The sequence below is a fragment of the Saccoglossus kowalevskii genome, chromosome 3, assembly GCF_978046115.1.
Source record: "Saccoglossus kowalevskii chromosome 3, keSacKowa6.1, whole genome shotgun sequence".
Taxonomy (NCBI): domain Eukaryota; kingdom Metazoa; phylum Hemichordata; class Enteropneusta; family Harrimaniidae; genus Saccoglossus; species Saccoglossus kowalevskii.
The window spans coordinates 32,336,134-32,353,321 of NC_140643.1; the positions used below are offsets into that span (position 1 = coordinate 32,336,134).

General features: G+C 37.1%; 1 protein-coding gene and 1 non-coding gene across 2 annotated transcripts in view; one reads left to right on the plus strand and one right to left on the minus strand.

The window, feature by feature from the left end:
- Positions 1-3,797, plus strand: part of LOC100367515 (uncharacterized) — a 31,250-nt gene extending 27,453 nt beyond the window's left edge. Inside the window, exon 2 of the mRNA XM_002734022.3 lies at positions 1,830-3,797. Within this exon, the coding sequence (XP_002734068.1) occupies positions 2,011-3,126 (1,116 nt within the window). The 5' untranslated portion in view covers positions 1,830-2,010 and the 3' untranslated portion in view covers positions 3,127-3,797. The remainder of the gene's footprint in view (positions 1-1,829) is intronic.
- An 8,098-nt stretch (positions 3,798-11,895) lies between these two features.
- TRNAY-GUA (transfer RNA tyrosine (anticodon GUA)) lies at positions 11,896-11,983 on the minus strand. The gene is given in 2 exon segments: positions 11,896-11,931; positions 11,947-11,983. It is a non-coding gene; the product is annotated as a tRNA-Tyr (tRNA).
- Between the last annotated feature and the right edge of the window lie 5,205 nt (positions 11,984-17,188).

The following is a 17,188-nucleotide window of genomic DNA, read 5'->3' on the forward strand; positions in this document are numbered from 1 at the left end:
TACCGTGCAAATGGCCGGTGATAACATTTGAACGAAGAATGCATAGAAGTGAAAAAGCATTTTTTGGAAAATGTTACGCTAAAAAGTCATATTTGATATTTTTAGACTTGTACGTTTTTACGGTAGATTACTGATTTCTAATATTTCACAGAACGTTGGTATTTAACTTTATTTCTTGCAACTAGTTAGACACTCAGAGATATATCCCTAAGTGGTAATGGAATATAATGTGAGTTTAATTACATAACAAAATACTGGCACGACTGTTAAAACCCATATACCAACTATGGCATACTACCGTGACTTGTAATTCGGAAAACCTCACTTCAAGTCGTATCTCATACGAGACGGGAGAGATTTCTCTCAATTGATACGGTGAAATCCGAAATGGTTCGATTTCCTATATATATTTTTTAATAGTTTCAGGTAAGGATAAACTGTAGAGGATGGGACAATCCACTGTAGGACAGTTAAATTACAGAACAAAACATTGCATTGAAACTCGACCGAGTTCTTAACATGAACAAACACGTACAAAATGTCATACTTCAGACTTTAAGGAGCTTTTTCACATAACATTAAAAAGTTCGAAAACGTCGTTAAAAACACACATGTACAAATCAGTTTGTTATTGGATCACATGATATTGGGTGTATAGGCGATGTCTCACAGTTACTCACTTGTACATGTCTAACCGAAATATCGCGACCAGGACACGTGATATTATATAATCTTCTCCATCATTCTGCTTTGTGTTCGAACATGTAAATGCAGTTTATTATGAAATCTCATGAGGAGATAACCAACTCAATCAATCTTGCTTTCAGCTTTGTGTTCAATATTCATGCCAATACTATGTCAACAACTCACTTAATATTGAGACGTTAAATCAAAAATATTTCAACAGGTCGATAAGAATCGTGAAATATTACCGTTTGATAAATCGTATGAAGTAGGACATCTTCGTCTGAAAAATAGCGATAACTATTGAGAAATGGTTGTAAAACAAGGCCGAGTCGCTACCACAGATGATTCAGTTCAACTTGGATCACACTCTGTTTGAAAAGATCGTTATCACAATTGCATTTTCGATATACGTGTTGTAACATCCTTACCGTGGCGACTATATTGTATCTGTGTTTCAACAAAGAATAGAGTCAATTTTCACAAAAGCCCCAAGCAGTATATGAGAATTTAACGAAACAACAACAACATATATATCTTGCTATCTTTACGTATGTGTGTCGGTTGAATAAAAAAAACTCTTGGTACATTGTTTGGTATTTTATTTGGTGGTATTTACTACATCTTGACCATTTGACTTTTCCCCTTTAATGACGTACGTTGGCCATTCACCACGGGTTTAGCAGAGAAAATATTTAGGTGTACATTTCATTCGTTATTTCTAAACATATTTGATCCCTATGACCTCACATGCGTTAAGTCAAGCCCTGTTATCATATTAGAAAGTTGGCAATATACCCATGAGATATTTTCTATATGATCATTTCCCGCGAAAAAGTTTCCATTCCAGAGGAGAAATCAGATCCGGCTTCTTGCGGCTAAGTGTGATTACATTGGGGTCAAATTCCATTTCTCCCCTGGTCAGCTAGCCTGTTTACATGGCGATGTGACATCATTAAACACCATGTCAACGATTAGACAGGTACATACGATGTAGTAGCCTACTATAATAAAAGGCACGGCTATTATATGCAAAATAGTTAGATAAAACAGGTCTTAATAATAAATTAACCAGTGTGATTATAACCACAGGGTGAAGTCAACCAACCAGATCTCATACTTCTTAATCTGTTTTCCTCTTACAGGTTTTGCGCTGAGGAGCCAATAGAAAAGCAGACCGGACTACTTCAGCAGACAGCTTCATAAAAGGCTACTATTTCACTCGACTCACAGCTACTAATACTGTAACCCATGATTGGAGACTCAGTGTGTGACTAAGCACTGTCTTGGCATACACGTATCCAGCGTGAGGGTAGTCGTCACAATATGCTCGATATCTATCGCACAAGTTCCAACCTTCAACGTGAAATGTGGACATTGCAAAGATTAAACTCCTCGGGCGAAGAAGACAGCGATAGCAGTAGTTCAGCGTCCGACGATTCACGTTCACGTGCAAGTTCAGGGACCAATTCTCCTAAAAACATAAGTCCGGTTCCGAGTGATGAAGTACTTTTAGAATATCTGTTTTCCAAGGGTTGGGCTGATTCCATTGAGAGGTCTACGAACAATACTTCCAACCAGATCAACAAAATGGCTTATAACTTCATTTCGCCAGGTCAGTGCGCACAGTATGTGAACACGCCGTGGACTCCACAGGTTCCTACTACTTATATCAACCAGTTCTCAGCGAACAATATCACGCCTCTGAACCACGAGCCAGATTCACAGCTCCCGGACCAGGACACACTTTCTCTATTAAATGACTTCCTTTGTGAAGACATGCAAAGTCTGCCCGAGTTACCTAACACGGAATATCTGGAACACTATACAGATATTATGTTGAATCCCGATGGTATGCGCTCCGAATCTTCGACCTGGGCATCCCAACCATCGACAGAACAGCAGCCACCTGTTGTGTGTCCAGACGGTCACGATGAAGCCGTGGGCTATGGCCTATCGGCCATACCTGGCAAGTCCATGTTAACCAGTGCGTACATGCAAGAGTCAACAGCGAACGCAAATCGAATCAATATTTTACCCCCATCTGGAGTTCGTGTAAGTCATGTACCAATCGACAAAACCACTACTATGGAAATCCCGACTAGGATTGATCCTCCTGCCAAGAAAACGAACTCAGATGACAAAATACACAAATGTAATTATGCAAATTGCGGTAAAATGTACAGCAAAAGTTCTCACCTGAAAGCTCATCTTCGACGCCACACCGGTGAAAAACCGTTTATATGCACTTGGGAAGGGTGCAAGTGGAGATTTTCGCGATCCGATGAACTTGCTCGCCATAAACGCTCACATTCTGGCATCAAGCCGTACAAATGTAGTATATGTGAGAAAAGATTCTCCAGGTCTGATCATCTCTCTAAACATATTAAAGTCCATCTGCACAGAGGGTCCAGGGGAATTCGAAACACCAACAAAACGTGAACTATTGATCGATTCAGACCGTGATGAGGTCCGGTAACATTATTTTGAGTTGGGTGAAGAGAATAAATAGTTAAGTCATTTAACTGATAACCCCAGACGTAATAGAAATGTATTATAGTTGAAAGGCCAGCGTGTCCATTGAACAGTTCATGCACTTTACCTGTACTACGCTACAGTATATTTCTTTCAAACTTTACTCTGTGGACTACATTGTTTTTATTATTTTCTAAACGAGGTCAACATTTTGTAGAGTATCTGGACACGTGTTGCTGAACTAAAGTATACGATTTTGTAAACTCATGTATATAATACCTGTTTTGTCAATGGAATTATGAAATGCGAAGCATTGCCAGTGGTGGTCGTGTTGTTGACATCAGTCATGTCAAGGTTATCTTATATCCCAGAGAACTATGCAATGTTTTCCTAGCGGTCGCCTCTAGGCTATGTATATTGAATTTCTATTTCGTTTAACTCCAGCATAGTATAATTTGTAGCAGGCTGAAACACAGTGTTATGTATATAAACATACAGTCTTGCATTACCAATATGAATTAATTTTGGATTATGTAATTAATTGATTTGAGATTTCAAACATGAACTTAATATTCATTTCACATTCCTCTTCTGATCAATGTTGTATACTATGTTTTAATAAACTATTCCTGTTGGAATTTGGAGGAGTTTGTCTCGACATTTATCACGACTCGGACAAGTGTTGTAAACATGCACTTAGTGCAACCTGTGGTTAATAATGTTTATATATGTTGGCTAGTACTGGCATATTTTCGTACTTGCCAGGCTACATACAGTGTGCAATGTAGAACACATCCGTTTCAGCCGTATCATTATTATGTTATACGGATTTATCTTACCCCTCATGCGGTGTGTGTTACACACATGCACGGTTACTAGAAGAACCGTGATACATGCAATCGGATGCGGTGACACACTGTACACGTACCGGTGTTAATCTCGATGTTACATTTCCGACATGTTTTCTTCGTTATCCACACAGTCAATTGAAAACGTTGTTCTGGGTGTATATATCTCCTCAATCTATTCACACCCAGCACGACATTTCAAATCGACCGTGACTGCCCGATTGGTAAAAAAAATAGCATCTATATGTTTTTTAGCTCCGTGGTTTTACCATATACGTTAGTTGCTCGACCCGGTTCTTCTATCGTGTACATCACTTCGTCCGTGTATTGTCAAGGGATAGATGAGAAGGTACAGCCGTTATCGTCGATATCACGTTTGGGTTATTTATATATCAGGTCTTGAACTTATCAACGTGATAGTCCCTTGATAAAAAATAGACACATTGTGCATAGCCAGCGATAAATCTTTTGCACTTGAATACTGTTAATTTCAGCTAATTAGGCTAATCTGTAATGCCGCTAATTCCTGATGTAGCTAGTTTACAAGAAATTATATTCTCACAATATTCGTTGTCTAATTGCGACATCACAATGACTGTTAAGATGATCAACTTTTCCGACGCGATGATTGTGCATTTTTGCATAGACTGCTTAGTAAACTACGTAAATTTCTATTGTTAACCCATATTTACGGTAATATTTGTTATACTAATCATTTTCATCATAATATTACTTTTCCTAACTGTTTTATGATTTGATAACGTTGGAGCAATATCCTCAAACAACCTCAAAACCTCCAATTTGTACCGCTTGGTGATGTCTCGGTGCCGCGTTGTGCTACTCTCCAAATAATTTTATGTCCTATTGAAAGTACCATGCAGTTTATGAGCTATCATCTATGTTTGTACCTGCGTTTTACAGCCACCACTCTCGTCTTCTGTTCTATATGACTTGGCATAAGAAAGCCAATTACTTTTGAAGAGACTGCGTAGCCAGGTACACACTACACAAAGGAATGGGTAGTTGTTTCGTAAGGTTTATGTCGCCATCATACATGGACAGCTATTTATTACAATATCGACGAGGCTGACACCTGGACCCTGGCGATGAACTGTTTTTACTTATGGGCGTTTTAAACAAAAAAAAGATTTCGTTTCAGTACAAATTTGATTTTTTTTGCAGTCTTGAATCGAAAGGAGAGACAAGAAATCCACGCAAAAAACAGGGACTCCATTGAAAACAAAACACACTTTTAAAACCAATTTTTAAAAAACCTCGTGAATTCAATAGTTGATGACGTTCGCCATATGTTATTTGTAAGTGTATTTGAGTACTGAAATCAAAATATTTCCTGTTAATTCATTTTGGATACTCTACCATAGTCACGTGACCACCCGTTTGCGACACTGTTTTCATTTGTATTGCATCCTGTTATGATTGTGTAGACATTCCACGTTGAAATGATTTAGGGTTATTAAGAAAACTCACTGCAATATAGTGCTTGTTCTGAAGGCCATGCGTCCTGTAAACATCGAAGTAAGTCACGTCACAGTCACTCTGCTTGACCTAGTGACTGTGGTTACGTATTACAATGGTGAACACTCGATTACTGGCATCACGTGTCTAAAATAACATTTCCCAAACATTTCTTTCAAAAAATAATTAGGAAAAACCTTTAATAAATTTAATGAGGATTTAGTCCGAGGTTCCATTTAAGGTGTAGCTGAACCGTTGTTCATGTATGTTTCTAATCAGCAAACCGTCATTGCTAGACCAGTGTATTTGGGACACAGAGCCGCCGTCACGGTGATTTTGACTCACCAGCATGGGACTTAAAATATCACAAGGTTAGTTACTATACTATTGGCGTTCAGAAGCTCGAAAGCCTCAAATACAGGAATACGACTAGTTTACATGTAACTAATCCGTACAACGATGATTTGAGTGATGGTTCTGTTAACTATATTGATATTTTATAATTTCTTTGGCCTTCAAAATATAATCGTTAATCACGCAATAAAACAATTGAGTTAATGGTGTAACCGATTTCCCTTTCACACGATATGACCTTGGACATGGGGAAATGCCATGGATTCCATATATTTTGTGTTTTCATCGTTATTGTTCAAGTTGTTTTAGGCAATATTGTCATTTCTAGTAATACATCAATAATAATTTCTACTCGTTTTTTATGTTTTCAATCAAGCTATAACATTAACGACCGTAATAGTAGATGCCACGTAATTCGTAGACAAAGCACTACACAACAACAATCCTAAGTAACCATGGATCGAGGGTAGCCACTACGAACCCTAGTAAGGTATTTATTAACAAGTTGCCGATACAAGGCATTTCAGAGATAACATTCTAGATGGATACTTAGAGCACCCTGGAGTGCGGTTACACTGAAGGTCCGCGTATGTCTGACGTGTATGTGTCGGGCGGGATGAGCGGAGCACCTTCTACACAAAGAAAGGGTCTCGGGATCAAATATCACAAATTATTAAAATTGTGTCAAATGTTTGAAAAAGTGCCCATTATTGTTTTCTCTTATACATGCAGGTCAAATAACCATAGCCGTTAGCAGAACCACTCTCAGTAAACAGTCTGATGTGATAACACATTCAGGTCGTGACGTTACCCCACGTGAAAGTAATTGTCAGTGTACTGTATTTCCGCTTTCGGCTAACTACCGCAGGTGTAAACAAACTGGCCCGTATGTACGCCAATTGGAAAGTGTGTACTTTAATTTAATACTAACGCTGTTTTTACTACGGGGACAAGTAGATTTATACACAAGATACGGGCAGGGGAACCGTATAACGTCTACTACGTATACTTAGCTAATGGCCCGGTGCATTGAAACGTAGACCTTACAATACATTTTTATTTTAGTATTTTTAAAGTCTATGATTGAACATGTAACTATGGAAACACACATGTTAAATGGTTGTAATATTTTCATGGTATTTGTTATTTGTATTTTTTGCTTTAATATACAAAATGTCAATATACTAGAGAACGTCACGTAGTTCGGTACATGTAAGCGGCTGCTATTAAAAGTGACCAGTGACTATTATAACAACCATTAAATGAAAGAACCATAAATCACCCTATGACATCACACTCTTTTTGAACCCTGCATAGCTTCATCACATACGAATTTTTTGGGAATATATTACATATTTTTTTCAAATGATTAGTATGTTATTGAGTAGTATAACTTTAAAATATACAGAGTTTTGAAATTATTAACGATTGGAGACTGTTTCCGCGCTTCTTGTGAAGACCAATAAAATGAGAATATTATATACTTGCAGAATGACTTATGGGGCGATAAACTGATTTACTACGCCATCAATGGGTTCCTTATACTAACCGTAGAAACGCCACAACGGAGCGAGGAAGCCAGGTATCTAAACAATGTACTAGACATGATGCCCACAAACGGGAAATAAAATAGCAAAAAACAAAAGTAACTTAATTCTCAGTTGATGAGGGCGTTTTATTGAAGCGTACTTCAATTGTTACCTGCGAAATGCTAGTGATTATGGTTTATGATTATGATTCATGATAACACCGTATGCACTATCATACGACAGGGTCAAACATGTCTACATCATCGCATTCAACTTTGTGTTACGTGCTACTGCGACATTGCGTGCCGTGTTTTTGGTTCGCCGTCCGAATCCATCATATCATCACGACTGCATGCTTAAAATGAATTCTGTACTTTACATTAAAGTTTGTATAATTAGGAATATACTGTGATGGGGTGAATAGGTGAATTACTCGGAAACGAGGTTACACAGACCTATTGTAACTTCGTGAACTTATGGACTGTGCAAGAGGTTGACCAGATCTTATTCAAAATTAACCCAAACTGAACTGCAACAATGGCACCACATAAACGGTGAATAATTCTTTGTATTCCTATGTTTATTTGATATGTCTCGACCGTTTATTTTAAAAGAAAATGTTGGATATGACAACAAACTAAAAACAATGTTTCAAACTATTTCCATTCATGACTGGGACAATGCAAACCCAGCGCGCACTGTGAAATTTCTTGAGCCACACACATCATACGTGTGAGTGGCGAGCTGGCATTTGAGGTTCGATTCGGGGTAATTTAGCTATAAAATTATGTGGGGTTAGTTTGCACCACCATGCCGCTACCTTTTTCCTGACCACTGAGGAACTAATTCAGCACAAATATTTAAAACATACTACATCATAATAACGATGGAACCGTAGTTACATAGTCACATTCCTCATCATATTGGATTTAATATAGCTTCACGGAATGTATCTTTAGTTACCATCGATTTGATTCTGAACAATGGCGTAACAATTCCATAATATAAACAGTTTACAATGTTTATATAAATTAGTGTAGAGTTCCCAGCGGTGATGACCGCGATGACACTGACCAATCGCAAAGTCAATGGCGCATGCGCATTGCACATTGTAGTCATTTTTTTTGATGATTTGCAGCTGCAGTGCAAACATCAATGCAGGAGTCCACATTGTTGGAAATCTTGTTTTGAGATTTGTTTAGAGATTATAGAGTCATTGGTATGCTTTCAAAATCACTCATCATAAGATTTGATGAAAAACTTCCATTTGTAATCACTACAGTCAAATGGAATAACAGAACGTTGTTATAATATCCAAAAAAGTACACTGCATATTCAGAGCATACTCTCAAAGACTTCTAGTCAAGCGAACGTGGAACAGTATTGAAATATATTGAGAACAATTATATTTTCAGGTAAAAATAATGTCTTCTGTTTTATATATAAATGTGACCAGACGTTGTGGGGGACCAGCGATATGATATCAGGGTGTACCTTATACTTTGGAAATCTTTGGAAATCTTCCATAATTGTCAAAGTGACCTTTTAGTCGCCATTATGCACTGTACATATGAGTAGATATAACCTTGTTACCTGGCTCGAACGTATGCATTATTCATATCGTTCTGACACATAGGAAAGGATAGGATACTTTATTTGGCACATACACAATACAGAGCTAGTGTAAAGTCCAAAATAACACATACAAAATAAGCTGAAACAATTCCAAAACATGAAAAACCAATTTTGCTAGACTACTACAAAATAACTTAACATCAAAACTTGAAAAAAATCAAAACAAAACTATCATCCCTATCTAATAGTTGTACTCGTAGTTAGGGGAATAAACATAGATTACTGTAAATAATGTATTTTTTAATTCCCTAATTGTGTCATGGTTACATCGGAAAAGGTAATGTTTTTCATCACCAACTTCATTACAGTTACACATTACAGTTACGCAGTTATTACATATACGTTATTCTTGGGCTCAGTCCAGGGCATTAACAGTGACGATTCGCATTCGTGGGGACATCCATGTAATAATACACAAATAGTCGGTCAATATTCAATTGTAATGACCCGAACAAAAAAATAATGACCGAGGTTCAGCCTCGGCATGTTTTTGTTTGATGAACACTACAACTGTGCACAATGCATCAAGGTCACTGGACTTTCTGTATTGACTTCGAGTTTGTTTTTTCAGTTTTAGTCATCACCACGTGACCGCGTTGTGACCAATCAACGTGACCAATCAACGTGGAGAGGGCGCCTGGCGTTATTCCTCAGCTCCTGAGAGCGAGGTTATTTATAGATATGTTGGCGATCGCCTCTGTGTTTCCGGAAGTACTATGGGGGATTGCATGATGGGAGTGGAAAGTCTTTTGATCAGTAAAATATTTTTAGAAAAGTGATAACTAGAGTGACTTTGAAATGAAGGTTGGTTTTAAATATTAAATATCGTGGAATCTGGATGAAATAATGAAAGGAAATTGAAGTGGTATTAAAGGGCAGTAAATGTAGCCAGAATGCAAGGTCAGAATCCGGGGTCAAAATACGTCACAATACAAGGCGGTTGCAAAGTGTCAACAACTATGGATGAGGTAAAAGACTTCGTTTGCAGTTTGCGTGAATGACCGGAGAGAAAAAATCATGCAAATTCTGTGCTTCAGTAACAGTATTTGCTACTTTTTTGTGCAATGAAAATTAATACAAGAAATGTTGCCAAAAGACATGTCCTTCTAGTAAACAAAACTTACAACCTTGGGACGTTTATCTTGAGAAATTGAGAGGACGAAAATCCCTTGGGACAGTCGTTGTGAAACAATAGACATGCTTCGCCAGGGTATCAAGGTTATTTGAAGATGGAAACTGCTGCTTTATGGAAGTGCAATGTCATTGGTACAGTAATGACGTTTTTAGAGGGGTGACTCGCTAGAAGTATTTGCCGTGACTCCGGATTTTTCATTCGGGTTTATACACTTACTTGTTACTATCTTATTTATTTTTTATTTATTTATTAACACTTACTCACTCCCTGGAGAGAGTGGCAATGGTTACAGATATTAGTAAAAGTATACAGTATTAATACACTAATAAGGAAGTAATAAAAAAAAAATTAATAAAAAATAAACACAATGTGAATGAGGGTTTTATTGTCAAAATATATACAGGTGCTCATTGAAACTATACAAAATTTGACCAATGCACATCCGTTTCATGTGTTTCATGTGAACATTGCAATGTTTTCATGAAATTGTTAAATCTTGGTATCATTCCCAACTGTCACCAAACTGTATGTTTTGATGACTCGTATGCACTTCCGGGACTTGTAATAATTTTCTGGAAGCTGTACAGCAAATCACATATTTTCCTTATTAATTGTTCATAGTGTTTCTAAATTTCAGTTTTTATTGTTCATAATTATTTACAGTAATAACATATTTTTCTGATTGTGTGCATGACAGCTTTGTCCACACACAATAAAACAGGATATGTACGGATATGTGTGAGTATGTTTCATGGATTAATAGGCCACTCCTTTGCTTAAATTCCAACTACATCTCTGGAAATATCACTTGCTGTTTATCATCCATATTTTGATATCCCACAATGTGTCCATTGCTTCTACCAGTCATTTAAGTCAACTCCCATATTGTCCTTCAAAGTGAAGGTTAATGCAGATATATTGTAAATTACACAGAGATAACATTAGAATACATTTCCCTTCACATTCCCCTGTATTACATAACAATCTTTGAGCTGAGGCAGTTATGGTTCTACAACCATCACCAGTTCTCTTGTTTCTATACGTGTCTATGGTACTAGAAGTTGGCTGTTGGTTGTTGCCTAACTGTGGCTTCAAATTTCGACTAACCGAACCCCTGTCTAAACCAGAATCCTGTCTGAATCGAACCGTGTCTAAAGCAGAAATCTGATTAAACCAAACCCCTGTCTAAAACAGAAACCGCTGTCTAACCTGTCATTCAGACCCCTTTTTAAATCGAACTATTATCAAGCAGAAATATAAGCCAAGCCACGTGTAAAACAGAAATCTGTCTAGATCGAATCCTGTGTAAAACAGATACCTGCCTAAATCAAACCACTGCAAACAGACCCCATTCAAATCAAACACATGTAAACCCGTCAAGGCAAAACCCTGTTTTCGGCGTTTGTTTTGTTTGGTTTCCACGTGATTCGTTAAAGACAGTCTCCGGGGACATAGTCTCATATTACATTATATAACGACACTTATATTAACCTATATATTGACTTAAAAATAATAATTTGATAGATTCAGCGAATTTCGTTTTTTATTTAGGCTTCTAAAATGTGATTGTTGTGATTTCAGTACGTGTATGGTATGCCAGTAACACATTCCCGAACGTCTGAAATGGAAAATATCAAATAAAAATAACATATGACGATAAAAAAAATATCACATAATTCTCATGTCGCGAAATATACACGATAAAAAAGTTCATGTTAAACAAAAGTAAAAAAAATATGATGATAAAAGATTTGCAACCTCCTTCGAACCGGATTCGAACCAGTGACCTAAGGATTACTATGGCATTCCACTACAGTCCTCCGCTCTACCAACTGAGCTATCGAAGGCGCTGAGAAGAATACTGAATCTAAAATTTTTATACATATCAGTTATAACTGACTAATAGTGGTAATGCATTTTGCTTGTTCGATTGACTATCGCATTATTGCTCACCGAACTCAACGTACTGTGAAGAACGGCCATGATTTCGACCCACTTCGTGAGCGAGCTCGATTGTAGCGGGGCGGTTGGTAATTTATGTACGATAATTTAAATCGATAATTGACATAACAGGCTTAATTCAGTCCGTCGATGGCGGTCTTACATGTTAGATAAAGAATATGAGCAATGCTCAGCTCTATAGCGTGGCAATAAGTCGCTCGTTTCCATGTTCAAAATCATTCGAGCAAGCTTTCAGCAGGGCTTTCAGCTGTTGAATTGAACAGCGCCATCTAGAGAGTGCGTATCACAATTGTGGCCCTATCCTTATTTCCAATTCCATAAAAAATAAGCTGCTGGAGGCAATGAAATGGCTTCCCCTTTTTTGACTTCTATGCAGTTTTTTGTACTACGGCTGTTTTTAACAAGCGCTCTCGAACTGTCCTGGCTGCATGCTGTAAAGCTGGTTATGGCTACGGGGTGGGGGGGTGGGGGGGAAGGAATGGTGTATGGTCACGTGACCAGAATATGACTCGTCCTTATGGAGTCACTTTAGTCCCCGGAAACGTAGGCTGAAGTATGCGAATATTACCGTTTTTATAACTATATTAAGCAATAGGACTAAAGTGACTCATATCGATGGCGGTGGTGGATTGACGAACATCTCACCGACTCAGGGCAGTATTGCATTAGCTCACTAACTACGTAACAGATGTATTATTCCGTGTTAAAATATTTCAGGTGTGGTCCCGATAGAAGTAAACATGAAAACAATAATGGAATACGAAACTGAATACGAAGAAAGCCTATGTCGATACAGCACTCAAATTTATCCGTAATTGGATTATACACTAGTGTGATGGTGCTGTTTTTAGTTAAAATAGTAATTCTTCGTCGTTTGGTGTGTCGTTTGTCACGAGTTTGTCAGTACGTAGAGTGAAACTTGTAAGTCTATCTTTCAAGTTAGTATTTCTACGAAATGCAATAAGTGGAGGGTTTGGAAAAATGTTAACGAGTAACTGATCAGTTTTTTAATAGGGCTCTTTTGAGCTTAGATCCTATTATATATTGTTTGCCCTTCATTATTATGCATTGATTCATGTAAATACATGTACGTGAGATACGATTGTCATGTTCATTAATTGAAGAATATCTTTCGATATCGTTATCTGTGTAATCTCTTTTAACGCAATTTTTCACTAAATAGATTACGTTTATATATACGTTTAGATTATTACATTTTCGAGCATACCGAATGGTTTCGCCTTTAGCAAATCGTTTGAATACTGATGTAGGATCACAGAAATTACGTTTCAAATATTCAAACATTTCCGTTGTCTTGGTGTGCGTTTTCACGTTTAATAAATTCAGATCATGGAAGTATGGAGTATTCAAATGTGAGCCGGTATTTGTTATGAAGCATATTGGCTTCCTGAACAAATTTGTGTAATTCAAGTACGGTACTTTTGAACACCATGAAGATGTCATGTCGAAAACGATACCAAGTTTTAATATATCGAGCACCAAGTAGTAAAATTTGGTTTTCCAGTAGGAATGTAATGTCAGCAATCTTAGGTGGAGACGGTGATCCCATGCTAGCTCCACATGTTTGGGTATAATATTCATTATTAAACTCGAATGTGTTTCTTTTCAGAATGATTTCAAGAATTTCAATTATATATTCCAAAGCTGGTGGTTTCAAAGGACTATCACTGTGATTGTAATTGCATTAGCGGTTGCTCGGATCGCTTCTTCGTGAACAGTATTAGTATACATTGATACGACATTCACGGTTACTAGGACGTTATTATCAGATACTTGTATATTTTCGATTTTGTTAATAAAATCAGTAGTATCTTTGATGTAGGTATATTGCCTTTTAACGAACGGAATTAAAAAGTGGTCAATCAATTCTGATATTTTCTCTGTCGGACCAGAGCAACTACCGACTGATTATTGGTCTACTGACGAATATACTGCCCTCTGGTGGTGGTTTGTGTACTTTAGGCAGTAAATACCAACGGGGCGTTATAACTTTGTAGTTAAATGGGTCTGTATATGTATACGTGTCGTAATCGATTAATTCCAGATTGTACATTTCTATAACGAGCTCATGGACCAAATTAGCTGTAACTATAGTATATATAATTATATATAATTTTAGTATAGTATTGCTCGTTGTTTAGTTGTATTCATGATTGCAATTCCACCTTTGTCGAATGGTTTTATTACAATTGTGTTATCATGATGTAGTCTATTTATTGCCGCCCTTTCGGCAGAATTCATGTTTTGTTTGGGTTTATTGGTAGTAATTTTGGATATCTCAACTTTGGTTGCCTCAATGTAATTTTCGAGGCTACTGTTGATTTTTCCCGCTTTTTAAAAAAACAACCATGTCCTTTCTTTACTATACATCTCGGACTTACGTTCTATGCTCCTTTCTTATTTTTAGCACTTCCCTTTCCTTTATTCGTTGTTAAACGAACTTTCAACTAGCACAATCCGAGCCATTTTTATTATCGTTTTGAAATATTGATGCTTATTTATTGACCAATAGCCCGAGGATCACGACTATCCTATAACATAGTAGCAATATTTTGCTCTGCCGGTCGATCCTATTATTAATAAGACCATCAGAAACATCATTATCTATTCCAATCCCGTCACGTCTACAGCAGAAGAAATCAGCACTATCGAAGATTTCGATGTGGTGTTTGATACGCATATGCTCGACCTGACTACAGACAGCCAACCTGTAGAAATTCTGCACCAACGCCAGCACAAAAATGTTTACCAGACGCTCTCTTCTCTGCAATTAAGGGCAAGGTAAAATCTTTATCTAAGCTTTACCGTACTGAATGGTCTATTGTTAATCAGATCTAGTCGATACATGGATTTTCATTATCAGAATAAATTCCAAAGGGTTTTAGTTTCAAAGAAAACCATTATACCTGGTTTGAAGCCGTCTACGGCATTCCTACAAAAATGTGAACTTATCTCAAACCAGGCTTCTGAACAGTGCACTAAACTACTGGACATTTATTTACCGACACATCTGGAACAATTTCAGGCCATTCTAGTAAAGGATGAGAAGGAAGCGTTTGCAAACGCCTGGCTGGAGAAGAACATCAGGCTCTGTTTTTTGGAAAACTGAGGCAATTCCTCAAACAATCGAGAAAAAGAATGCAGGACCTCCGAAAGGGCAGAAAACGCACTTCTAGCCTTAAATAAACCAGTGCTTCGGCACACAAACCAAACGACCTTTTTTAGGTCCACCGCATCCTCCAAAAAGAGAACTACCGTTATTACTACGGACTTTGTCCATACAATCAATAACAGGAAACGCAATAGACACTTCTCACGTAAGAAACACATTGCAAGATGCTAACGAATAAAGAAATACAATGCTAAACTGGATAAAAATAAACGATTGGCTGATCAAGCTCGGTTGATTTCAAGTTTTATTCGGAATTTTTCGAGTAGAATTCTGACCCCAACAGAGGTCATTGCCCTTGGCAACGGACTCAAATTTATACCAACCCCGCCTAAGCCAACCTATCACACTTTGCTCAGAGACATGTCCATGCTATCTAGGAGAACTTAAATTCGTATCAAATATTTAATGCGCAATAAACAATCTCAACAACATCGAAGAACTACTTTCAATTTTAACTAAATTGTTATAATGAAAGTAATAACGTCGAACATTCTGAAAACTAAATAAATCGAATGATTCGGTCAGGTACTGTTCCGACTGATGAAGGGTTCAACAAAGAACCCGAAACAGCACCATCACACTAGTGAATAATCCAATTGCTGAGTGCTGTATCGACATAGGATTTCTCGTATTCAGTTTAGTATTCCAATATTGTTTCCGTATTTACTTCTATCGGGAAACGAATAATTAAATCTAAATGCCATTTAGCTAACACAATAATATTATAGTCTCTTGTTTGCATAGCAAACGAGAAAATAATATGCTACGTTTGGTAATTAGGAATACAGAGAGCCCTCGCTAAGTCGCGCCTCAGTAAGATTTTGCGGGTTGATGGATGGCTCCCAAAAATTATTACAATTTACATTATTACCAAGAACTACAACTGCGTTATTGCTAAAAAAAAAACAACACACTAATTAAAACAAACCGTCACATGAGGGCGCCCTGAGAGAGACTCTTGTTGAGTGGTATACCAGTCATCAATTTGGTCATGTTTGTGCTTGACATTTACCACTATTAATATTTATTGAGACTTTGAATCATGAATTCTCACCCAGTGTGCAAATCAATATAATTTTGAACCATTTTAGTTTAAAATCAGGAAAATCATTTTGAAGTAAATACGAAAAACAAATTTGTTTGGATATATGCTCACATCGGGTCAAAACACAGGTGACACCATACTTTTTTGGACGGTGCTAAGTATTTTATATTTTAAAATATTTAATGTCTTTAGTAGAATAACTATGCCCATAAATAAAAATATACAATTGGCTTCAGCCAATGAAATCACAATTTATATTATCAGGTGCTAGGTGAACTTTGACCCCTCTAAATATTGAATAAAGTACTGATTTGACATGTCCAGCAAACATTATTCAAAAATAGATCCAAAAAAATATATTACACGATTAGTACCTCTTGTTGATATCACTATGATATCGTATGGTCAATGGACTATCAGTAAAACAATTATTGTCTTTAAAGGTACACATTCCTCAATTGCTATTTACTTGTTTGGGCCAATGCGCATTGTATTGAACATTTTGATGGTTATAATCGTGTGACATTGATACTGCCCTCAATATAACCTGTACCAATCTTTTATGGATCAACCCCCACAGCCATTCTATCCATTAGCTTCTTCATGGTAATCTATGGGCTAATGCGCTAACGAGACATTGCGTAGAAATGTTATGCAAGGTATGCGCCAGAGTCAACCCGTTGTTGCATCATGTAAGCTCTGCGCATTTAAATACATTTTTGTACTACTATTATTGTATTAGTGTATTATTTCTGCGTATTTGGGAATAAATCATAGACGACCGCTCGTGACAGCGTCATTGCAATATTCTGATCACTACTGTGAATCTAAACATACCATCATTTATTTCAT